The sequence below is a fragment of the Pseudorasbora parva genome, chromosome 21 (genome assembly GCF_024679245.1).
Source record: "Pseudorasbora parva isolate DD20220531a chromosome 21, ASM2467924v1, whole genome shotgun sequence".
Taxonomy (NCBI): Eukaryota; Metazoa; Chordata; class Actinopteri; order Cypriniformes; family Gobionidae; genus Pseudorasbora; species Pseudorasbora parva.
In genome coordinates this window covers 33113900-33139583 of record NC_090192.1, presented here as the reverse complement: position 1 = coordinate 33139583, position 25684 = coordinate 33113900, and the positions used below count along the sequence as shown (strand labels likewise).

The 25684-nt window shown below is 37.9% G+C and overlaps 1 protein-coding gene across 2 annotated transcripts; it reads left to right on the top strand.

The window, feature by feature from the left end:
• The first annotated feature begins 1651 nt into the window (after positions 1–1651).
• Positions 1652–25618, top strand: cdc42ep4b (CDC42 effector protein (Rho GTPase binding) 4b). Of its 2 annotated transcripts, none has more exons than XM_067429741.1 (2): positions 1652–1758; positions 23077–25618. In XM_067429741.1, the coding sequence occupies exon 2, from the start codon at positions 23269–23271 to the stop codon at positions 24247–24249; it is 981 nt and encodes a 326-aa protein (XP_067285842.1). In that variant the 5' UTR covers positions 1652–1758; positions 23077–23268; the 3' UTR covers positions 24250–25618. The 2 variants fall into 2 exon arrangements, with proteins under 2 accessions (XP_067285842.1, XP_067285841.1); XM_067429740.1 differs by having other exon boundaries at positions 1674–1996.
• Positions 25619–25684: the final 66 nt, after the last annotated feature.

The following is a 25684-nucleotide window of genomic DNA, read 5'->3' as shown; positions in this document are numbered from 1 at the left end:
AAAATAAGATATTTTAATAAGTTGAAACAATTTATAATGATTTGTGACACACTCTCTCTCTCTCTCACACACACACACACACACACACACACACACACACACACACACTAAATATATAATATTCTGATAAAGTTCCGGCATCAGCCTTTGGGATTGGGATTGTTCTGTTCGCCTTCATCTGCAACACAACGACAGTTATTATGCCCGGTCAGCAATGCATGTATTAACTTCAGATTGGATTGTGTTGGTACTAATCACATAATGTTACCAAACGCTAAAAGTAAGTTTCGTGCATCTAACAAGTGCTTTCTAACATCTTTTTGATCTGAATAGTAACTTAAGTTATGTGGAAAACACTTGAGTTGAGGGAGATACATAGCTTAGCTAACATTAGCTAGCTTCGATTTCAGTACAGTACTATCAAAGATCCTTGCTCCTTCTCAATTATCTGGATTTAAGGACAAAATACATCCAATAGTACGATGGCAAAGTTAAATCTTAATTGTGAAAAGTAATCCCGCGAGCCCTACCTGCGATGGTTCGCCGATTAGAACAGGAAAATGCTGCACAGTGCTCTGGCATCTTAACTGCTGCTATGCAACGAAACTAGGAGTACGACCGGTTCAAAATGGCCGCCGCAAATCTCGGCGCACAGCAGCCAATAGGGCGTCTACCTATATGATGTCTATGGTGGTTACTGTGGCAACATTATTCCATTTGGTAATAACCAGATTCGTAATAAAAAAGAAATAGAGCTTTTTTATTCTCAGACAAAAGATGATCCCAGAAAGACACCAGTTTGCCTTTTTTTTTATTATATATAATATCTGTTCATTTAAAATGTGTTTATTTTTTGATGTGTGATGTGGTTTTCTTCATCAATATTAGCCTATATACGAGTGCTGTATGTAAGCACTTTTAAAAATGCCTAAAATTGGATGTACTGTATTATAATGAGTGTTTAGTGCCAAGGGTGTACTCTGTGATCAAAATGTATATTCTGTACTAGACTATATATATATATATATATATATATATATATATATATATATATATATATATATATATATATATATATATATATATATATATATATATATATATATATATATATAAAGCAGCTCTTGAGCAGTCAGTGATCATCTGGCTCTGGGCAAAATTCTTTGTCTTTAGAAAAAAAAGGAATGACCTGATGACAGAATTATATTATTTTCTAAATAAAATGAAACAGAAACAAATTTTGTGAAATTATTTATATTTCTTTAAATCTCCCCATGTATGCCTACTACTACTACTACTAATACTACTACTACTACTACTAGGCCTACTACTATTTTAATTCTATACAAATATTGTAGATTAAGATATAATTTATATTAAAACACATACATTAGGCCTACTATTTAACAAGTAAAAATATGTTTAATATGGATAATAAATGTGCATAAAAATAAATAAATAAATAAATAAATGAAATATGTATGATGTGTAAAGGTTGCTTTGAAGTAAAACTAATATACGCCAAAAACAAATGTAATGTGTATACAGTGCTGGATTTGTTTGTAAATGTGATACTGGTCCTTTAAAAGGCAATGAGAGGCTGAGCTCACATTTAAAGGGGCGGGGCGCGATCAGTCATGCTGATTCAGGGAGGCGGGGCTACACCCAGAGGACGGTCTGGACGCTTGAACTGCATTAGTGCGCCATCGCACATTGAACTGTATCAGCACGCGAAGACGCGCTCGTCAGGATTCTGTGGTGTGTGTCCTATTTACCCCGTTTTTATTGTCTATAAACGCGTTGTTCCCACTTAAAGCTGTTTAAAGTTTGACGGATATCGGAGAGCCCTGTCAGGCTGAGCCTGTGTTTTGTTATTACACTCTACGGACTCTTTTGTTTGGATTGTGATTCTACTGAACTTGATCCATTGTTGTTGGATGAGAAGCTTAACTTGGCATTGAGGCTTCTGGGATTGAATACTACGGAGCAAACAGTGGTAAAATGCTTTATTATTTACATATATGAATTTATTTGTGCGTCTTTTGTTCATATTCCACACGTTTCCATTAGAACTTAAGATAAAAGTTAACTGGATGAGAGAACGATACAATGAAGCGTTTGAGTCAGACAGACAGCTCTCTTTCATCTGCATCTCAATGGACGTAACAAATGTGTAACATTCCTCTACTACTGTGTGTAGTTTGCTTTGTGTTGTGTATAGCCTGTGATCATGGTATCTCAGTATATTAGGCTTTTTTAACCCTAAATTGATTGCTGATTGAATTACCAAAAAATAAATGTAGACATTATGGTAACACATTATATTAACTTTTTTATATATATTTTAGTCAATTACAGATAAATGTTCATTGAGTAATATAGCCTACATTGCTATTTACATTACTTATTGTAATGTAAATGTACTTATTGTTTTATATTATTTGATGTTTGAAATGTTTGCGTTCATTTGTCTTTTTATCAGCTGTGAGGTAGGCTACATTGACCTTTTATGGAAAGATCTTGTTCCTGTTAAATCAGTTCATCATAACTTCTGTTTCAGAGCCAGTGTGATTTATTCAGCATTTCACCTTTCAGGGGCTTTTTCTTAAGGCTATAATGCACAAGATTGTGAAAGTGAGTTAGCAGGTAACAAGTGATCTCTAATGGGGGGCTTTGACGTGTGCTGCTTGTTGGGATTGCGAACTAAAGGGGAAGACAAGGAGCTTGTGATTTTGAGTCATTAGTATAGTGGTGCCAAATGCCTGGTGGACCTTGGAGCTGATGTTAGGGCTGTTAGCATGCTATTGCATGCATCCGATATGAATAAAATTGGTAGATGAAATGTTATGTAACCACATCTTAAAAAGTCCACGTTGCAATGAAAGCGGAATCCAGTGAAGTATTCCAAGAACTTCTTGTGAATTTCCTGATGTATTCTCCATTTTTATATATATATATATATATATATATATATATATATATATATATATATATATATATATATAATATAATATACATGGTCCTGAACTTATTTTTCACATCTGTTGCGTAATATGCATTGGTCAGATGGCTGCTTTTTCACAGTTCATTACTCTAACGGCCCGAGCGGTTGTTTGCAGAAAACTGGCAAGCGCTCTGGTATTGTAAAAGGTTATCAGAGTGAAATTGATTGACCCTAATGGGTTGTCCCAACAGCACAATCAACTTTTAAGAATCCTGGTTTGACTTTCTTTTTTACCTTTTTGTAATCTGTTGCTCCTCCAAGAAGGTGAAAAGAATCTTAATTTGTCATATAAACCTTTTAATCCCTCTTTCAGGACCGAATGATCACCACCACCACAGCTTAAGTGAAAGTAATAACCGCCCTCAAGTTATCGTTGTGTGGTCCAGAGCTTTGACCCTTAACCTTTGACATTTTTATCATTCTTTGTGTCAATATTTATGAAAGGTGGCATTAGTGTCTCTAAGCAACCATGGTGCCAGAGCTCTGAGGTCAGTATCTGTCTGGATAATACAATCACCGTATACCTGGAGTTAAAGCCGCCTGGTTAATGTCCTGAGCTCAGTATGATATTCCAGTTAGGAGAGCCTGCAGGCAGAGAGACAGTTCTGGTCTAAATTGTAGTGTGGGAGATATGAGTCCTGGTAAACCGTCCACACAAAGATGACCCTATACATTTTATTGGTCCACATAATTCAGAACGTTTTCTGTGAATAAAGGGTTAGTGTAAGGGGATAGAAGATACAGTTTTTACAGTATAAAAATGTCATGTCGATTGAGAGTCCCCATAAAACAAGAAAACACAACGTATGTGTGATATAGGGCTGACCTGCCTGTGATTAAATGCAGTGTTATTTTCCTTTGTTTTCTCACATTGCAGCCCCATTCCCTCTATTCTCTCTCTCATTTTACACTTTCTTAAACAGTGACACTTTCTTCATCCCAAAATTGAAATCCAGCCATAATTTCGTCCTCCTCATGTTTTTTCTAAACGTAGGGCTGCATCTCTGGAAAAAATTAAGAGACCCATGTAAATCCATGTTCAGTGGTCTCTATCTCGCTATCTCTCTCTCTCTCTCTCTCTCTCTCGCTATATATATATATATATATATATATATATATATATATATATATATATATATATATATATATAAAATATAATTTCTTAATTACTTTAATTTCAAGTGTTAAACCATCAAGCTTTAGACAATGAACACAGTGCTGCACATCACTCTGAAATACGCAGCTCATATATTTATTTAACTAAAATGCAGCCTTTGAGATATGATAATCACACCAAGCCATTTTCATGGTTTTGGTTTTTACTTTGATTTAATACCTTACCTGTATGTTGTTACTTTTTACTACAGATCACAGACAATTTCCCAAGATTCTTGCAGCTCATTAGTTCCTATACTCAACTCACTCGGCACCCTAAAATGCACTATTACGAGTTGCTGAATAAAACGATGCCTAATTACTATTTGACATGGCATACCAATCAAATAGGAAAGTGTCTGTACAAATGCAAATTTGATTTTACGTTGAATTGAAAGGCATCAGCAGCATCTTGAGTGTGTGGATGGAGTCTGTGGTAATACAACTGGCTGCTTGCTCATCCGCTGCTGCTGTGATGTGATTTAGCTGCACCAGTGTGTGTGTGTCTGTGTGTGTGTTAGAGTGGAAAAGAGACTCGCATCAACTGTGTGATTAATTCTTAGTTTGGTGTTCAATCACCACGGTGGCCTTCTTGTGAGTCAGCAGCATGAGTCAGTTGCGCCCCTCTGATGTAATCAGCCCAGCTGTCGACACACACCCTACAGGAGGTCGAAATGTCTGTGTTTAAAGGGACTAAAGTTCACCCAGAGGGGCTTTAAAAGCATAACCTTCCTAAATTTAGCCTGCAGGTTTGCGTGTAAGTTTTTCGTTATGGTGGTTTGTTAATCATGGTGTTCTTGGCCTTTCTGGATAACACAAATTCAACACACACCCATCCCGTTGTGTTATCAGAAACGTTTGGAGATTTTTTTTTTTGTGTTAAAGTTAAACCACATGTTTGGTCAAACATCAAGCTGTATGCTGTAAGATTGAAATTTAAAATCATCAAAGCATTCAAACATTTTTACAGTTCTGGTTGTACTGAAATATTTTATTTATTTATTTATTTTTCTTTGAAAGAAGTCTCTTATTGATCACCAAGGATGCAGTTATTTGATCAAAAATACAGTAAAATAATATTAATATTTTTTAAATATAAAAATTTTAACTTTTAAATTTTTTTAATATTTTTTTTTAGGATTCTTTGATTAATAGAAATTTTAAAAGAACAGCATTTATTGAAATAGAAATCTTAAAACATTTAGGTATCTTTAGTTTCACTTTCGATGAAATTTATGTCCTTGTTGAATAAAAGTAATATTTCTTTTTTTAATTCTGTATTAAAGTATTTTCTTTATTATAATTAGGATGTTTTACCATCTTTTTAATTTCATGGTTAATATTATTGATGCAAAATAATTTTTTAACAGCGTGGCATGCTATTTATTATACAATGACAGGAAATACCTGCAAGATATTGTTAGCTTTTATGTAGAAGGCTTTGAACTTGGGGCGCATTCATATCAAACCTCAAGGGAAAGTCAAACTATTTTAACCATAACTCTGGCTTGCCAAGAGTCAATATTTTCGCACTGTCTCCTCTCCTCGTGAACTTGAATAAGACGACCTGAGCTCTCTGCTTCAAGCCCAGCTGAGGCCTCAGGAATCTGACATACTAGAGGCAGAGAAGCGTATTCGTCTGAAACTGAACTCCTGCCGTCCTACAGGCTTACCCCCCTTCTGCCGTCCTACGGCTGACTCCCACTGACAGTAGGCAATGAGCCAGTTCTTCTGATTCCAAGAAGACCAAAGCCCTGTAGTGTATAGTCCATAGGAATCCTGTCATATGACCTTGCTGAACTTTTTGTTCACTAGTGTAGCTCCCAGTCATTATTAACTGACTTTATATTAATCTGTACTGCTGCAAGGAAGCTATAACATGGATTCCTGGAAAATTAAAAAACATTTTTGAAAAAAATCTCAACCAAACCAATGGTTAATTGTTGACCAAGATGTTTTAGACACTGACCATCACCGTTTGAGCCATTAAAGCCTCAGATGGCAAACCCACAGACCTCCCAAAGTTCAAAATAGCTGTTGCAATATGATTAACTTGTAATTTACTTCAATTTGTCACTTTTATTGAGATCCCAACCAATTAAGATAAACCTGCCCTACACAGTATGCATAAAAAGTCTTTATATTTGGTCACTTTACATGATCTTTTCCTGTTCTTGGCCAGAATAAACTTCCCCTGGTAGTCAGAAGGCTTCCTAAGCAAGGCTATGGTCATTTTAACTTAGATCATGTAAACGAACAGCTGATATTATTGTGAAAACTACTCATTTTATATGTAATGACCTTGCATGTTGATGAACTTGTTGATGGGGAACTGGTTTCTTCACATACTCCTGCCTAAAGTAACCTTGGCTCTTAAATAACCTTTCTTTGGTTTCAAAATGAACTGTCATGTTTCAGACTGATTCATTGCTCCTTTTTTTTAGATGCCAAATTCATGATTGCAGTGTTGTTTGATAGCGTTGACAGGATTGAAACCGGTTTAAGCCACTGTAATCATGTAGCAGCCAAACGATACTCCTTTGAGCAAATGACAGGCGACTTTCTTTGGGTTGAGCCACACATTTTTGGAGTGACAGTATCGGCATCACTCCCTGTCAGAGTGGCTCTCAACTTGAGTGTCCTGTTTCTCTTTTTTTTACCCAAACCTCTAAGAACATTATTTGTAATTTCTGGCATGGCCCAACAACAAGTCTGACCACATTTCACACAGATAGCCTTTTAATTGACTAACAATTTTCTGAGATTTTGGCTCTTTTGTCTTGCTTCCAAATTGTTAATGTTGCCATTAGTGGGTTTATCACCTCTATTGAACTGCAATATTTCCTGGTAGTTTATCATGTTTATCCTGAAACACCAGAGAAAAAGACGATAATGGCCTTAATATTACTTCCTTCTTTCTCAATAGAGTAACAGGTGGTCTAGTTTAAGCATGTGCATGGCTATTGTGACACGAGAAAAGGAGCAATTATTTTCTCCATTAGTGTCCATTCCCAGTCCAGATGCTCTTGGCTTCCCTTGAGTAATCCAATATCCATATAGATCCATAACACATGCCCTCTGTCACTCGGGTGTCATTATGCTCAAAGTAACCCACAATTGTGGCCCGTATTTATGGGCACATGACCCATGTGTGGAAAAATCCTGTGTGGTCTTCAGAATGTTTATATTTCCACAGAATACTAGCAATTTAGCAGTTGTTTCTTTTAAAATAGATCAGCATTGGATTTAATTGAGCCATAACTTTAGCTTCGCCCTCCCCCTTAGTTACAGCTTTACAGAACTTGCTATTTGAATTGGGATTTATTTAATACTTTTTATTTTTTATTTAATTTTAATTAATTCATTTTATTTATTTCTCCAAGCATCTTGTTCTGTAGGGTGTCTCGGACCATCATTGGTATTATTTTTTTAAAATATATTTTTCGTTTTATTTTTTGAATTATTTTAACGTAATTTTTAGAAATAGTCAAGCTTTCAAAAAATTGCCAAACTATCACTGTTTCAAAGGCAAGATTGTCTTCTGAGGCCTATAAAAGCCATTTCAGATATATTTCTCTTACCTTTGCTTGTGTAAAGGGATTGGCTCTCATCATTTCTTCTTTAAGCTCTATTTATATAAGTTTATTGTGATCGTAGTGACTTTGCTTCCACCGTTTCAGTGTCTTTGAGGTAGATAGTTGGGCGTTTCCAGAGGCCTTATCCTGTGGAGGAACACTTATGTGCTCCAGTAAACTCAGACACTAGGTCAGTGAGTGTGTTGAAGGTGGAGTGTTCTATTGATTGGCTCAGTCAGGCTTCCTGTTTTAAAAGACGGGAATCAATCACAGTCTTTAAGTATTGTTGATTTCAGATTAAGTGATTTGGGCAGCATGTAACACGAATGCTGCTACTAGTCTGTGGAAATAATGTCACGTTATAAAAACTATTTACCAAAGACACTGTATGATCATAACAAGTGCCAAATATAAACATTTCTGCAGTTATTAGTACTTCTGCATTATTTTTCGTTAATTTGTGTTAGCCACCAATTCCGCCATAATATTTTGGTAGCAACGATGGTAAATATTTGCAATAGTGACACTGCATTGTGTGCAATTCATTCTGCTTTGAAAAAGTTCTTAGTCACTGAACTCTCAATTTTGGAGCTACTCCACTCTTCTAACCAGGAACATCTGGTTTAAGGGTGTAAAGTGAGTGTCCCTTGCTTTTTTCAGACCTACAAGAGCTGAACCGTACTGACAGCTGTGCATTAGCAATCAGTGCCTGAACCACGTCATGCACTCATACACAGACCGGCGTCACCATGTTGAGTCAACACTTGAGATGATTTGCATGGATTTATCAGGTGATGAGAAGTCATGCAAGAGAAGTTTAAGTTAATTGGTGTTATCATTGCAGGAGAATTGTAAGTGTAGACGTCACAATTACCGTTATTATGAGTTTCTTACTAAAGTCTTTCACACTTAATTAAGTTGGATTTGTAAAGCTATTTGTTTTAACCTTTTGTGATGTCATGTATAATACCAAAATTGGCATCTGTTTTAACATTCCAATTGCCATGCCACTTAGTTTTTCAATTGAAACTAATGTTGTATGTATATATATAAATAAATAATATATTATAATACACAACATTAATTTCAAAAAATTTCTATTTAAAAAATAAAAAACTAATAAAGCGGCATGGCAATTGGAATGTTAAAACAGATGCCAATTTTGGTATTATACATGACATTTGTTTTGGATTTGTTTGTTGTTAAGACATTTTCGACATGACGTAAATGCACATAGGACACGACACGAGCTGTAACTATTTAGGAGTATTAAAGATATTTGCTATAATAATATTACAGATGAAATTTCCTTTACACATAATGAGCAGCGTTGGGTACTGTTTACGTTTCAGCACCGGTGAAATTTGGTACTGTAAGTCATTTATAGAAGTTTTATTGAAATTTACCAGAGCTACTCAGAAATAACACGTGCTATATGTATAAAAATATGTTTTATGTATTTTCTAAATAAAGACATAAAACATTCATTTAATTAATTTTTTAATCAAATGGTTCTGGAAATGAAGTTCATGCATTCATGTCCTCAGATGGCTTGGACTAAAAATCACGCAAGCGTCACACACCTCAGTGTGTATGTGTGTACAATTATTTAAATCGTGTCTGTGGCATTCATTCACACAGAGACTTGTAAAACATGCAGGATGCGGGTGTTTTTTTTTTTTTTTTTTTTTTAATAGTCTGTTTGTTGTTTGATATTCGCAGACCCTAGTCTATATCACCAGATGTGTTTGGCACAGATGAATTTAATGTGAATCAGTACTCCGTAGTACCGACATAATTCGGTTGGTGCCCTTAAAAGTACCAAGTTCGGTGCTCAAGCCTACTTTTGAGAAAAGCTGAACTAAGTGTAAATTAAGATAATTGTTTTTTGTGGTATAAAAAAGGCTCTTGTATGTATTATGTTCCTTGTAAGTTGTTTCTGGTGTAAGGGATGGATAGAAATATTGTTGTTGGCTTTGAGGTTGTCTTTTTAGGTCATTCAGACAGGATTGCTTTAATTTAAAACTGTCCAGTAGTATTTGATGATTTCTCTCCCAATGTATAACATGGTTTAGTCGAGACCTGTCTCAGAACTTATTCAGCTGTTTAGGATGTAAAAAACAAAGTAAATCATTGAATGGTGCAAGTTTGGGTTTCTCAAGGTGCTCTTGTATCCCTTTGATGCCAATGGGGAATTCCTATGAGCAAAACAGAAAGCTGTAAATTATAGAGACCTTCCTTTGGGTGCTGCCTTGAAAAATGCTGCTTGACTGGTGTCTTGTGTACCTATCTACCTTGTGTACCTGAAGGAAGTTGTTTTAAAAGACAAACTTTATACTGTATATAATGAACAATGAACAACCTGAGCTTCCTTCGTCAATGACTCCTACAGAAACAGCAGGATTGGTGAAAAATCTCCAATCCTGCTGTTTTCATATTTCAGCAGTTTTTTTAATGATCCAAAATGGTTGAACTTTTGAACCCAGACAGAAAAAAAATGAATGAGAATGAGCAAAGTTTGCATTTCACAATTCCAAGATATTTGAGACGGTCAGCTGAGAAATATCATCTCTATCTGTTTGACAGTTTGAGCAAAGTGCTTCATAAATTGTAGCAGTGTGGAGAACTGAGCATGGGTGGAGGAGCATGATGGCTCGCAGATGGGGAAACTGGGGGAAACTGTGGCACTTCTCATATTAGTTGCCATATACATCTGGTGAATACAAAGCCAAATGGAAAAGAAAACACCATAGAAATATAACTCTTGGTCCCGTTTAAGTCGTGGCATGTCAAGAGGAAATTTGAGTCATTGAGGAATAAATTCATATTTTTCCCTCATATAAAATTCTTAGTCCCTTAGTCTTATTTTTGTCTCCTGCAGATAACCAGCCCTGAAAATGGTTAAAATTGTGATTATTTGAATAATCCACCATTTTAAATAGTAGTAGTGTTGAAAAAAACCAACCCTTTTGTAATCACACTTTATTTTATATTAATTATATTAATTTAATTTATCAAATAAATCACATTTTATACACTTGCAAATTTACCACATGATTTTTAAATGAATTGTCAATGAAATGCATATAGTTTATTTAAGATGTATTATTTTTATTCAGTACTACTGGTCATTGACTTATTTGTGAATAATGTTTTGACAATTATACCAATAGTTTACATTGAAAAATTTTTGTATTTCTTTTCCGGATTGTCAAAATTAAAAATGCGAATATAACGGGCCCTTTCCAAAAGTGATTGTGTGACCTAAATACAGTACAGTTTTCTATAGAGTAAGGGGACCGCTTTCCCAGTCTCCCTATCAGAAATGTTCAGAGACGTGTGAGCGTGGATCTTCTACAGTGGTTCAGGCTGCAGGGTTGGCAAAAGATTAAGAAATGTTATCAGCAAGATGGTAGAAAACTGTATATTTCATGTCCAGTACCACCCACTGCAACTTATACCATCGACAGAAATAAGGGGATAGAGACCTGGGGGTTAGAAAGAGAGAAGGAGAGAAAAAGACAGAGAAAAGCAGCAAAGAAGAAAAGAGCTAAAGAGAATGCCCCCAAGAAGAGAGAGAGCCAAATCAAGAGCCAGATAATAAGAGACAGAGCCACAGTTAGAATCTTCTTTCTATCTCTTCATTGACCATATGACTGAAACCCTTTTGGGAGACATTCAAACTGACCAATCAGACCAAGCTTCCCCCACTGTACTAAAAGTATGACACCCATTTGGCCTACAGGCCTTCAGCATCTCCTCTTGAGGAATTCCAACTGGCCCTTCTGGTAAGAAAGAGGGGGGTTGAAAACAGTACAGCAAATGTCCTTGTTCAATTTCAAATATCTAATATCGTTGATTATTTTCAATTCTACACGTGTAACATTGGCCTCATTTTCTCTCCGTCTAATGAGATGTTGGATGGAAATGCCCTGGGAGGACTGTGGCCAGCCTGCTGGCACACACTGTCGTGTATGCATCTCTGCCAAGATGGCACCACCCGATGCGTGTCTGCTTTTCTTCAACACTCTCATGCTTGTGTTTCCCAGACACACGGGCCCCAAGACTGCCGGCAACACCCAGGGAAGACACAGTACTGCTGGCTCTCTCATTCTCGTCCGTGCCGTTTGGAAGGCTTCTTAGCCTTCAAACCAGATTATGCCATTTTTATTTTCAAAATCGATTGTTATTTGTACTTCTCAGCTTGAGGGTTAAAGTGTTCTGATTTTGTGCAGAATTATACAGCTGTGAGAGTATTGTTGGCTAAATCTTAATCCATGGGCTTTTGGCAGAGGAAGACGGCAGGAATGTGGAGTGGGAAAGATGTGGAAAGTTAATCATCTACTTGATTAGCAGGGCCACGTCTGTCTGTTTATATGCTGTGATTATAGAGCTCCAACCTTCAACTTGCCGAAAAGTGACTGGCAAGATGGATGATCCCTGTAAAATGTGAGCCATAATGGGGATTTTGATGAAAAGGTAAAGCTTTTTTTACAGGTATATCATTACACATGAAGACAGACTGGTCGGTTAAAATGCTTAAAGGTGTGTTTGTGTGTGGCACATGAGGCCTTGCTGGTTTAAACACGGTTTTTAGTGTTTTCTACATTCTAGTGTGTAAACCTTGTGGTTAGTTTCAGCATGTTTGGCAGAGAAACTCAAAGCATAAACACACGCAGTATATCCGTTTACCCCGCTGGCTGCTGAATGCCGACTGAGCTAATGCATAATATCCTGTCTCGGCCAAGCCGAGAGAAAACGTTCAGAAACTAGACTGGGAAGCAGCTAGTATTACTCTAGCCTGACAAGCCAGACCCACATCAAGATGTTTGGTCTGGAAACTCACCATTGACAGGGCTCAATCTGAGCGGCGGGATAAACGGTTGTCTTTCAAACTCCCTCTGCACGCGATAGGATAGCGCTACAACCAACCAGAGCAACGAAGGTGAAACAGAGCTTGTTGACAGATTAAACATTCGCCGTATCCAGTCGGCAAAACTCCGAACACATCTTCCCTTTTTAAGAATGACTTCAGTGCCGTTCTTTGTTCTTTTCTCAGAGAAAAGCTTAACTCCAAGTCTTCCAGAGTCGCGGTCAAAGCCCCCGTTCGCCAGTTTCTGTGTTTACTAGAAGCACGCAAACTCAACTCAGCCGTCGTCATTATGGCCCCTCCCACCAACTCTATACACGATGTGATTGGCCTGACTAGAGTTTGGTGTTTACAGCTCAGAAGGGTATTGAGAGTTGCTAGATGACACTCGCGGGCAGATTAGATTTGCTGCCGCTATGGCGCGTCTAGATTTCTAGGCTAGTATTACTCTGTAATGTGGTTGAACTATTGTGTGCGTTTCTTTGGCTTGTTGATGGAGTTATAATCTGTTAATGATCCTTCCATCTTCCTAATAGTTTAACCAACATTGCACTTAAACCTGTATGACTTTTCTTTTTCTGTGGAGCATAAAAAGGGACTTTTTAATTAACATCCTTGTCTGTCTTTTCAGCATAATGTTAAGTGGATGAGGACTGGTGCTGCTGTCAAACTTTATTAAAATAAAAAACACCATAAAAGTAGTTCATATGACTTATGCAATATATTCATATTCTGAAGCCATACAATACCTTTTCAAAACTAATATTTAGTTTGTCCCCCTTTTGCTGCCAAAACAGCCCTGACCTGAGGGTTTACATGGTCTGCAACAATGTTTAGGTATGCGTTACTTGTCAAAATAACATCCACATGGATTGCAGGACCCAAGATTTCCCAGCAGAACACTGCCTCTGCCGGCTTGCCTTCTTCCCATAGTGCATCCTTGTGCCATGTGTTCTCCAGGTAAGCCACACACCCTCACCCGGCCATCCACGTTATGTCAAAGAGAATGTGATTTATCAGAGCAGGCCACCTTTTCCCATTCTCTGTGGTCCAGTTCTGATGCTCGCATGCCCACTGTTGGTGCTTTCAGCAGTGGATGGGTCCGCATGGGCAGCCTGGTTGGTCTGTGGCTATGTAGCCCCATACGCAATTAACTTTGCACAATGCACTGTGAATGGACACCTTTCTATCAGAACTAGCATTAACTTCTTGAGCAATTTGAGCTTTAGGAGTTTGTCTGTTTTATTGGACCACACATGCTAGCCTTCGCTCCCCATGTGCGTCAGTGAGCCTTGGCCGTCAATGACCCTGTTGCTGGTTCACCACTGATCCTTCCTTTGAACACTCTTGATAGACACTGACCACTGCAGACTGGGAACACCCCACAAGAGCTGCAGTTTAGGAGATGTTCTGACCCAGTCATCTTGCCATCACAATTTGGCCTTTGTCAAACTTGCTCAAACTCAAACCCTTACACTTGCCCATTTTTCCTGCTTCTAACACATCAACTTTTGAGGACAAAATGTTCATTTGTTGCCTAATATATCCCAACACTAACAGGTGGGGTGATGAAGAGATAATCAGTGTTATTCATTTCACCTGGTATGCCGGTGTACATATGTTTTGGTCCTAACTCTATTACTACGATCCGTGCTTACTTTGTGTGTTTGTATCAACACAGGTGCATATAAGTGTCTCTGTCTCCCTCTATGTCCACCGAATGTATATACACACGTTTCTCACAGTTAAATTGTTGTTTTTTCCAAGAGTGTTTATGGGTGTGAGAAAGGGATTCTATTGGTTGATTTGGTGGGTGTCTTCCCCATATCACATTTACATTTACATCTGTTTATTCACCGCTTAATATCTGTATCTGTCCACAGGCTTGTGGAGGGGTAAACCGGAAAAACAGGTTGTAACTGTAGTCAATAATAACATTTGAAAGCCAAACAGCTCTATGCTTTCAACCAGTTCCTTCTTTCATTGAGAATTTCTTGGTAATGTTACTCCTTACTATTTTTCTAACTTTCCTGCAACTTGGGAGGTCAACATTTAACCTTGGTTAACATGTTAGGGATTATATACGAATGATACATTTTGAATCATTTTAATAAAGTAATGTTTTATTTTTTTATTGTTGTTAATTTTTATATAAAAGGCTTACAGTGAAATAAACCTCTTTTACACTGTAAGCAACCACCAGAGGCATGACATTAAATATTTATTTTGATATTTTACAGCTGCATGCATAGAATATACATCACAGTTTAATTATTTTATGATGGATAGAAGCAGCACTCAGATTTAATGATTTGTCAGGAATGTAACACTGTGGTGTGAATTTCCTTCAGTTTATCATGCAGACAGAGTCTCTTTGCAGTGCGGTCAAATCAGCCTTAAACAATCAAAACCGTATTGACAGTTTATGGCTGTTATGTGTTTATGTGGGGCATTGTGCCAAACATAGGAATCCTCAGTGTGTTACAGTTGATACCAGCAACCTCTCCAAGAGCGGACACTCTTAAAGGGATGTTAAGTCTTAAAGAGATTATGAAGTGTGCTGTCCGGACGTTAATCAAATAGATGAATCTGCCTCAATCCTGCTGTCCTAGATCTCAATGAATCACAGGCTGGCATAAGCCTTTTTTGTATGCTACCACACAGACTAAAGATATAGAAAGACTGGTTTGCAGTAGTACCTTAAAGTACTAATAAGCACTTTTTAAGGCTTATAAAGGTATACTGGTAAGTAATAAGCTGACGTACCCCTAAAGGTACAATTTTTTTTCCGATAAAGTTTCCCGATAGAACCTGAGACTCACAATTAGGACTGCACGTGCATTGGCTGGTCTAGCCTAAAAAAAATAAAAAGCTTTTTATATTTGAGCATACTTTGAGCATAATTAAGCAAGCAGCAGTATTTATGATTTCAGCATGGACTTGGTCAGATTGAACATACTTAACTTAAAAGCGACTTTGATGTTTCTAAGACAAATATTACAAATCAATATCAGTATAGCGTTTATAGTGAAGATAATTTATAGAGCTACTCATTCAAGTAGTAGATCAAACCCGTAAGAGTTTTATTCATATTTGGAATTGGAGCACAAATGAAGATATTTTAATGAAAGATTTCTGTCCCTCCACTGACGGCTACACGACTGCCATTTTGACACTTCATAAAGCGATTGTAAAAAAAAAAATCATATGAAATGAGCAGTTTAATCAACATTTTCTAAAGAGACATGATTGCTTTATATGAGTTGATTAATGTATGCAAAATAAAAACTACATATTAAAGGTGCACTATGTAGTATTTTTGCAGTAAAATATCCAAAAACCACCAGGCCAGTGTTATGTATTTTGTTCAGTTGAGTACCTTCAATATCCCAAATGTTTCCAACTATTTGTAAGTTGTGAGAAAATTGCTATTTTAATTAAGGACCGGGACGTTTCAGCATAGCATTTGAGCGAGTCGTCTGTCAATCGCATCATATCTGCGCTACCCTCGGTTTTATTCTGCAGAAGCGCTTTACTCTTAGCAGTGTGAACCACTCACAGCAGCGCCGAGCGAACGCACAGAGTAACGCCATACCATCATTTTAAACACACTTAAATGTATCTAATATGATAAACAGAGCTGCTTTACCTTATAATCATGAGCGGAAAAAACGGAAGTGCGGGATCCCGGCAACTGTCCAGTCCCGTCATAATAAAAGTCCCCGTACTCGCGAGCCGTGTGTTTGTATAACAATCGCTCAAACGGCCGTGCTCAGCTCCACAACACTCGGTCCTGCTCTGCTTTATACTACATTAATGTTAATAACCGTATCCATGAACATGGTTTCTGCCCGAGTCCTATTTTCCACCGGCTGTGAGGTGAAGACCACATGTCCCAAGATACTGCGCTCACAATAGGCCTTTGTTTAGAATAGGCGCCCTCTAGTGGACGGAAAGTTGCATAGTGCACCTTTAACTAAATTCAATCTGTTCATCATATAAAGCGATTGTGTCTCTTTGGACTAAAACTGCTGATTTCATATGGATTTGTTTTACGATCTCTTCAAGCTTTTTGAAGCGTCAAAGTTTCAATTGTACAGCTGTCATGGTGGGACAAAAATTGCTCATTTCATTTAAACTACCTACTTTTATCTTGAACTCTTGTGAGTTTGGAATGACATGAGGGAATAAATGATGGCAGAATTTTAATTTTAACAGGTGTAATGTTATGCTGTAATGTGAACACGTTCATGACTGACAAGGTTGCTGGTGCTTCGCTACATGTCTTTTCCAAATCAGACAATATTCTGATGTAATGTGTAGTCATAGTAACTCATTATTTTTGCTTGAATTAAACATGGTAATGAATTCCAGAGTTGTTTACCATATAAAAACAAAGAGCTGCTGTTGTATTGGAAGAATAGTTATGATCTCTTCCAGAGCATAGAAGTACCCCGTTAAATAAGTAATGATTACTCTTAAAAGATTAAAACGGATCTATAAATACAAGTACAATAACATTAAGTGACAGCTGGTGTTTCATTTAGTGGAGTGTCTCATCTGACTTCCGTCCATGTGCTTTGCATGAGAGGACACTTTACGCAAGAGATCGTGACATCATGAGTTAACAGCATGGGGTGAATGATGCTTGTGGTGAAGATGTGAATCATTTATACCATAGTTGCTTTATTTTTCCTGGTCTTAATCTCTGGTGGTGTGACTTGCGTACATAAGCATGTTTTGTAAATACGGCTGTGGGTTTGATGGCCGCATTCATACTCAAACCTCAACATATTTCTTCATTTTTAACCCACAATCCGTTCCTTGTTTTTTTTTGCCGACATTGCCATGAAGGCCTCCTACCAGACGAGACAGACACATATATTTTTTCTTGTGAGAGTGTTTGTGTGTTTCACGCTTAGGAATGTTGACGAGGCCGTAGCGGGTCTCCTGGTATCCCAGTTTGGAGCCTGTGAAACGAGGCCCCGCTGAAACGAGGCCCCGCAGATGTGTGGTTAGACCCTCACTGAGATTGAGCATGAGGGTCCGTGCAGCTGTGAAGTTGTAGGTCTCCAGTGAGCTCAGATATGTACATACATGTCCAGAGGGGGAGAGAGAGATCTTTAGCTGGTGTGTTGTCTTTCAGGAGCTGTTAGGATTTTGTACTGATGTGTAATGTTGCTGAACACAAATGGCATGCTCTGAAATCCCCTGAGTGTAGCTGTTAATGAAGCGTTTAGATGCTGTGATTTGCTGGAAATAGGCATGAAAAGGACCAAAGACTGTGTGAAGCTTGGTTAATCCGTTCATGACGGTTGACAACACAGCTGAAAAAAAGTAACTATTTCATATTATTATTTTTATTATTATTATAAATGCCCTTTTGTTGTTTCAGTCACTCCTCTTTTTTCATTCTAACAATGGCAAACATATTTTTTTCCACAAAAAAAAAAAAAAAAAAAAAATCTCATTAAGTCATAGTTTTGTAATAACAGTTCAGTTTTGAATGGTACAATTTACTAATGTAATTATACATTTACATTTTTTAAGGAGAACTTAGGACAGTTGAATTAATAGAACAAACTGAATCATTTCAACTGAATTCATTTATATATAATTAATCATATGCATTGCTTAATAAGGGATTTTCCTATCGCTGGAGGAATAGAGCTCTTCAGTTGTGATTTATGACATTAATTTGTGGGCCAGCCCGGAAGGCTAATTCTGCATGGGTTCCCATGGGAATACCCATGTGGTTTTCGAATTGCGTAAAATGATGTCTGAGGTTAATATTACTTTCACGTTTTGTTTTACAAAACAGCATATAGTCAAAGCCACTGTGTTTTAAAATGCCATTGAATTAACTATAATGTTAAAATATCTAAAAAAGAATTTGTTTCATTATTTAAATGCATTTTGATCCTGCCATGAAAATAGCCACAGATGCTAATATGGCAATACAAAATAAATAAATGAATCACTTGTAATAATACAAGCCTTATTAATCACTGAGATCTGGGGAATTTGGAGGCCAAGTCAACCATTGTTGCTTTTTGGCAGGGTGCGTTATCTTGCTGAAAGAGGCCACAGCCACCTGGGAATACCATTTCCATGAGAGGGTGTACATGGTCTACATAATGTTTAGATATGCATTACATGTCAAAGTAACATCTACATGAATTTCAAGGCCAGAGGATTCCTAGAACATTGCCCAAAGCATCACATTGCCTCTGCCGGCTTGCCTTCTCCCCATAGTGCATCCTGGTGCAATGTGTTCCCCAGGTAAGCACACGCACACGGCCATCCACCTGACGTAAAAGAAAACGTGATTCTTCATAGCAGGCCACCTTCTTCCATTGCTCTGTGGTCCTGATGTGCCCACTGTTGCACCCTGACTGGTTTTGTGGCTATGCAGCTCCATACGCAACAAACTTTGATGCACTGTGTATTGACACCTCTCTATCAGAAACGGCATTAACTTCTTGAGCAATTTGAGCTACAGTAGCTTGTCTGTTTCTTCCTCGTACCACTTTTGATAGATACTGATCACTGCAGACCGGGAACACCCCACAAGAGCTGCTGTTTTGGAGATGCTCTGACCTTTGTCAAAATCGCTCAAATCTTTACGCTTGCCTATTTTCCCTGCTTCTATAACGTCAACTTTAAGGAAAAAAATGTCACTTGCTGCCCTAATATATCCCATCCACTAACAGGTGCAGTGGTGAAGAGATAATCAGTGTTATTTAATTGGTCATAATGTTATGCCTGATCTGTGTAGTTTGACTATTTTAGACAATGCAGGACAACAACCACTGCAGAGTAGGCCAATACCTGCATGGCTTGTCCTATCCATAAACAGAGAGAAGTTGCTCCAACTATAATGTTCTTTCACAAGACGAATACAGTTTTGTGTGTTAACCGCTAGAGTGACAAAAGTTACAGTGTACGTTTAATTCAAGCTCATTATTAGGGCTGTACGATTTGGGGAAAACATATAATTGCGATTATTCTGGGTAAAATTGCGATTTAAAATGTGATTTATATATTTTTTACAAATGAAAAGTGTGTGTGTGTGTGTGTGTTTGTGTGTGTGTGTGTATATAACATTTTGTTTTTATATATTATGAGTAATAATTATGATTACTGCTAAAAATATTTTTACAAATAAGAAATATTACCATTACAATAACATTTTCATAATTACAAATTAAAAAATAGAGTATGTCAGAATAAATATAAAAATATAATACTAATTACTATTATTATTTATTATTATTATTTGTAATATTTTACACTGAACTTATTTTACAAAAAAAACAAAAAAATGCTGGGTTACCTGTTAATATGCAGACAGCCTATGACTAAAAAACATTAGAAAGATCTAAGCCTAAGGAGTTATTGTAAGAAAAATATTATAAAATAAAAATATTATTATAAAAATCAGTTTGTTTATCTGTAATATAATTTCTTAAAGTCTAAGAAATATGCATCCACTGTGGGGAAAAAAAAACCTCCTTTTATTTTTATAATAATAAAGAATATTATAATGCAGTGCTGATTGACATAGACTTTATCGCTGTATAGCATACTATAAAATAATGCATCGTCTGCATTCTGATGAGAAGCCACATCAGCTCACACACACTTTATGGCAATGGCGACTGACGATATGAAGTGAGGTAAAGCATGTTATTAAACGTTGTCTTTTGTTGAACAGGTTTATGAACGCTTCACTAGTTTGTGAAGATGTTTGACTCGTGTTGCTTTTTCAAACGCAAGTTATGAGCGACTCAAACTCGCAGTCTTTCAGACGGAGCAGCGTTACTCCTGATCACAGTGCTGCTCTTCGCTAAAACACTGGGCATTTATTTATTTCATTTAAAATCACAGCCGTTGAGCTTTCATAATCGCACACGAGCCAAATCGCGATTGCGGTTCGATTTCGATTAATCGTGCAGCCCTACTCATTATGTTAAAAATGCCCTTCCTTGATTGTATTCTTCATTTATATAAGATCAAAATCCTTTACACAGGAAGGAACTAGGGTGTTTTGCATTCATATGTCATTGATATCATATCTATCTGGACCTCGGAGTGGCGATATGCTCTGATTCAACAGTGAGGTCAATCTGCCAGCAGGCAGAGCCTCCACAGGGACGCCCGGTTCTTTGACTCAAGTGGAGAGCTTATCGTTTATCAAACCCTCCTCTGTTCTCACTGCTACAGTCGCTCAATGGGCTTTTGTTGTCAGAGATGCAAATGTTTTGGTGGGGTGACGTGTCTTTGGAATATTATAGTCTGAATCTCATTCATCCAGATGGCATGTGTGCAAACCGGGGTGGCTATGAAATCATGTTTGAAAACATGGAGAATTGCGGACTAACGTCTAGACGGCAACAAGCGTTTGGTTCATGTTTCCACCTTAGTTTCAGAGAAATCAGACTTTTTTAGGATTTTGTTTGTTGTACAACTGTCTTTGATCGCGGTTTGTGAGTGAGTGGTGCGTCTTAAGTCTTTTGTTTGCTGTTGGTAGCCAGTCAAGGCTAATAGGCCACCCCTGTGTAAAGAAGCAGATAATCAGATTATTAAACCATAAATCACAGCACCCAGTTGGGGATCTAAAAGTTCAAAGAGCACTTGAGTTCTCTTGGAATCAGTCATTCTTTTCTTTTTTTTACTTTCCCTTTGTTTCGTACCCACTACAGTGACATTACAATAGGATGATACAAGCGCCATTAGTCTTCCAAGACATGCAGTGTGTTTCACTTTAAGAGAAAAAGGATGTGGAGAAGAGCGGTTGCAAATAGGGTTGGGGATCAAGATCTGGTTGTAGCTCATGCAATAGCTTGCATGCAGTTCACAAGCAATAATAATGAATATTAATATATTTATTAATTATTAACTTGATTTAAAAGCTTAACAGAATGCTATACTCCATCTGTCATTGTATCTTGTAGGCCACTTGTTTGTTAACATTTGCTTACTTTATGCTAATCATTAATCATACTTTATTACTTACATATGTTTATTACTGTATTTGCTTACTTAAGTTCACATTAGAGCCACCTCAAACCACAGCCATTGACTTTTTGTGCACATGAATCAAGAAAAGTTCAAACAATGAAATATGAATGCTATCCTAATGTTTCTGTTCATTCTTCCTCGGATTACTTGTAGAATTACGAAACCCAAATAACTGAACTAGAATGTTTATGTACCTAGTTACAGATGAGAAGGAAGGAGCAGACAAAAAGGGTGAAAAAGCAAGGTGTCAAGGGAAAAGGAAAAACTACCTTGTCAGCAGGTCTGGAAGGAAAATCTCAGGCAGCGGCAGTAGAGCTGTACAACAGTGTAAAGGTCTAGATTTCCGCATGATATAAGAGCCTGGCACGAACTACAGAGAATGTTGCACTAGATTGAGTTGAATTTAAGAAGAAATGCAGCCCTTAACAAGACTGCTTCCAGGATCCTCTGAGCTCATGGTTATATAATCAAGCGAATGTGGATTTGGAAAAAAAGGGGATTTGTGCCATGGAACGCATTACTGCTCGATACCTGCATTGCATCTTTTTATTTATTTTCATTAGTACATAGTTTGTGTTGTATTTTTTTCAAGCAAGGCTACTTTCACTCAAATGCATTTACTGTTTTGAAGAACAATAGCATTATTCTTTTACTAAATAACAATTGCACTTCTATGTTACTTTTTGAATATAGCAGTATTTGCTCTCAGGTTCATGGGAGGAGTTTGTGTGCTATTTCGGGGTCATTTTTGGAGCACTGATATCCTCTGCCAATACTGACACTCACACATTCATAGAAGTCAATAGTACATTTTTTGGAAAGTCAATTTTAGGCCTTAGAATTTGGCGTGTGGTTTAATTCTAGATTCCTCTATTGAGTAAACAAATGGTTCAAAAGTTCATAGCAAGCAGAGTTGGAAGTGTACAAAGCTTTGGTTTATGTGGTGACTTGGTGACCACCGTGCAAAAAGTAAATCTTTCAGTAACAGGAGCTCTGTAAATCAACACTCGTGCAACGTGTCACCCTTTCATGACCGCACTTCCACCAAGACAATAAAAAGGCTCATAGCTTATGGGATGGAATGGGAATTCCTTTTCCAACCTCTTCCTCCTCTCTGTTGATGTGTTATGTAATACTTCAAATGGCTTTAGTGGTGAAATGTGTTTTTTTCACCCCCTTTTTCTTTTTTAAAGCCAAGTTTCCCTCATAATTAATCTGTTTAAAACTAATTGGGACATAAATTTAGCATGTTACGTCATCAGCGTGGACCAAAGATTTCCAAGCATTGTATCATTTAAATAATTTCTAATTGTAATATATTCCATCAGCTGAGAGTTCAGCTCAAGTTCTAAAATAAAAGAGAATCTGTCTCCAATTAGTGAAAAAAGAAAAAAGGGCAGCTGTGTAAAATAAAATGATGTTTATTTTTCTTTTCTCTTCTCTTGTAGGTCAGTTGTCAGAAGTTGAAGGCAGGACACTGTACTTTAAGGATAAAAATGGCCATGTGTCCTAAATTCTTGGGAGAGTATTCATCCTGACCACTGTCCTGGATCTGCACCCTCAAATAGTGACCCATCTCTTGGCAAGAAAAGACTTTGGTGATTTTATTATTTTCTGAGGACAGTATTTGAGAAGTCATCATGCCTATTCTGAAGCAGCTTGTGTCCTCGTCCTCCCAGTCAAAGCGGCGCTCTCGGGCTGACCTGACTGCAGAGATGATCAGCGCTCCTCTTGGAGACTTCCGTCACACCATGCATGTGGGCCGAGGAGGCGACGCGTTCGGGGACACCTCCTTTCTTAGCACCCGCTCAGGGGAGCCACCAAGGGAGCCAGAGGTACAGCAGAGCTCACCTAAACAGAGCCTCCTTTCCCGTACGTTCCGAAGCAGCAAACGCTCCCAGTCGGTCAATCGCGACAAGCCTGACAAATCCAAACTAGCGCCTCCCGGTGGCTCACCAAGTTATGTAAAAAACGCAATCTCGTTGCCGTATTTGAATGATGACAACGCAGGACAAGGTACCGAAATCCACCTTCCCAAGAGCGTGTCCTCAAGTCCTTTAAAGAACGTTCCGGAAGTTGATGGAAAGCCGCTGAATGGAGCTGCAGCGCTTGCTGTGTCAGACTTGGAGCTGGATGAGAGGAATTTTGGTGAGCTGACCGACTTGCGTCCGTCAGTTCCTTACACTGGAGGCATGAAACATGCAGAGTCCATCATGTCCTTCCACATCGATCTGGGTCCCTCAATGCTGGGTGACATCCTGAGCGTGATGGACAAGAAGGGCTTGGATGATGACGATCTGGGATTCGAAGAGGGGAAGAGCAACTCGCCACCCCAGAGTCCTCCCAATGAAGTAGAGGAAGAGGACCCCCTTCCTCCGATCCGACCTCCGCGCCAAAGGCCGGGCAACAACCCTTACACTCCAGAGCTCCAAACCAGGAACCATCAACACCTGGACAGCTGTTCCCTCTCAAGTTCAGGGTCCACCGTGCTGGAGGAAAAACCCCACAATCAGATTTATGAGGGGAATATTGACGTCATCAAGTACAGCTCACCTCGAGTCCATGACGACAGAGACTTCTCCTACATGGATGATGATGACGATGATGAGATTAGGGTGTAAAATAAACTGTAAGTTGCCATAACAGTCTTTGCAAAGACTAAAAGAAGCTGTAGAGGTGGGTTGTGGTCGATTGGTGGATGCAAAGCTTGTACATTGTCGTGGATGACTTATTTTATAATGGAGACGAAAGGGAAAACGTATGTTTTAGCCCTTGCTAAAATGCTTTTTCACTACAATTCCTAGTTCAGGTATACAAACCTTCTGTTACTAGTGACTTTCACCAGAGCCGTCACAGCTGAGAGAGGAATGTGCTTGTGTGTTTGCATATGCCAAGGCGAGGAAATTCCATTTCAAATGGTAATTACAGTCTCGTGAGTATCATTAATCAATTCCAGTGTTGACCACTGGAAACGCTGATGCTGGAGGTTTGTGTTGGAACCGAATCTCATATTCTCCCATGATCGACACACTACTCGGATGCAAGTTCGCTTACGCCTTTGGACTTGCAAACTAATGCCAACAGTCTTAAGTTTCCTATTTTTCACTCTTTGATTCCATCTTTAAGTTGTATCCTAAATTTTGCCTTTTACACAAAATTGTACTGATGTAAATGTTAAAGTGATAATTGGAATGCCATAAACGTGTTTGGAGGTTCAACAGAATGCTTTATCTCTGGAATATGTTACCTTTTTCCTGTTGATAGTTGTTTATGTAGTAGATCTGGACTTTACCATGTGGTCCATGTGTGTTGAAGAGGATTTCCTGTCGGGTCACATGAAATTCTCAATTTTGGAGAATTTAGACCCTGCATTACTTGGAGGCAGTAGAGTGGAACTAATGAGGACTTGTCAATTTTGTATGTGTGAATGAGGATTGATGTCAAGAGGGCTGAGAAGTGTGCTATTTGATTATCGTTGTATAGGCTCAGAGATGAAGAGGTAGCGCTCTTATTCAGGGTCTAGTGTAGTGCCTCAAACTTCAAGCCATGCTCATCAGCAGAAGTGGCTATAGAGGGTTTTCATCTCTGAATGACTCTTGTAGTTCTTTATATTTAGCTTTTGAAGAGATCATCACCCTGTGATAAGACTGTAACTTGTATAGCCACTCTGTGAGTTAGTGCCATACCCTTTGCGTCGGTTAAACATAGACAGAAATGTACTTTATTAAAATTCTTTAATCTCAAAATGAGCAAACTTGATCCACCATGCAACATTATCTTTCATCATCTTATGTAATGCTTTCACTTTAAAAGAGAAGTGTAATTTCTGCACCACTAACAGTGCCAAAATGGAATCCATAAATAATAATTTAAAATAAAACTGCAATATTCAGATTATTCATTGGTCATTTGGAATATTTAAATAGATTCTGTAATATTGGCTCAGCCAATCATGGGAGTTTGTGGGTGGGGCTATGTCTTTGTTTGACTTTTTTTCATTCTACTATTAGTTATTTTTTTTAAATTATCTTTAGTGCTACAGACATGACACACTTC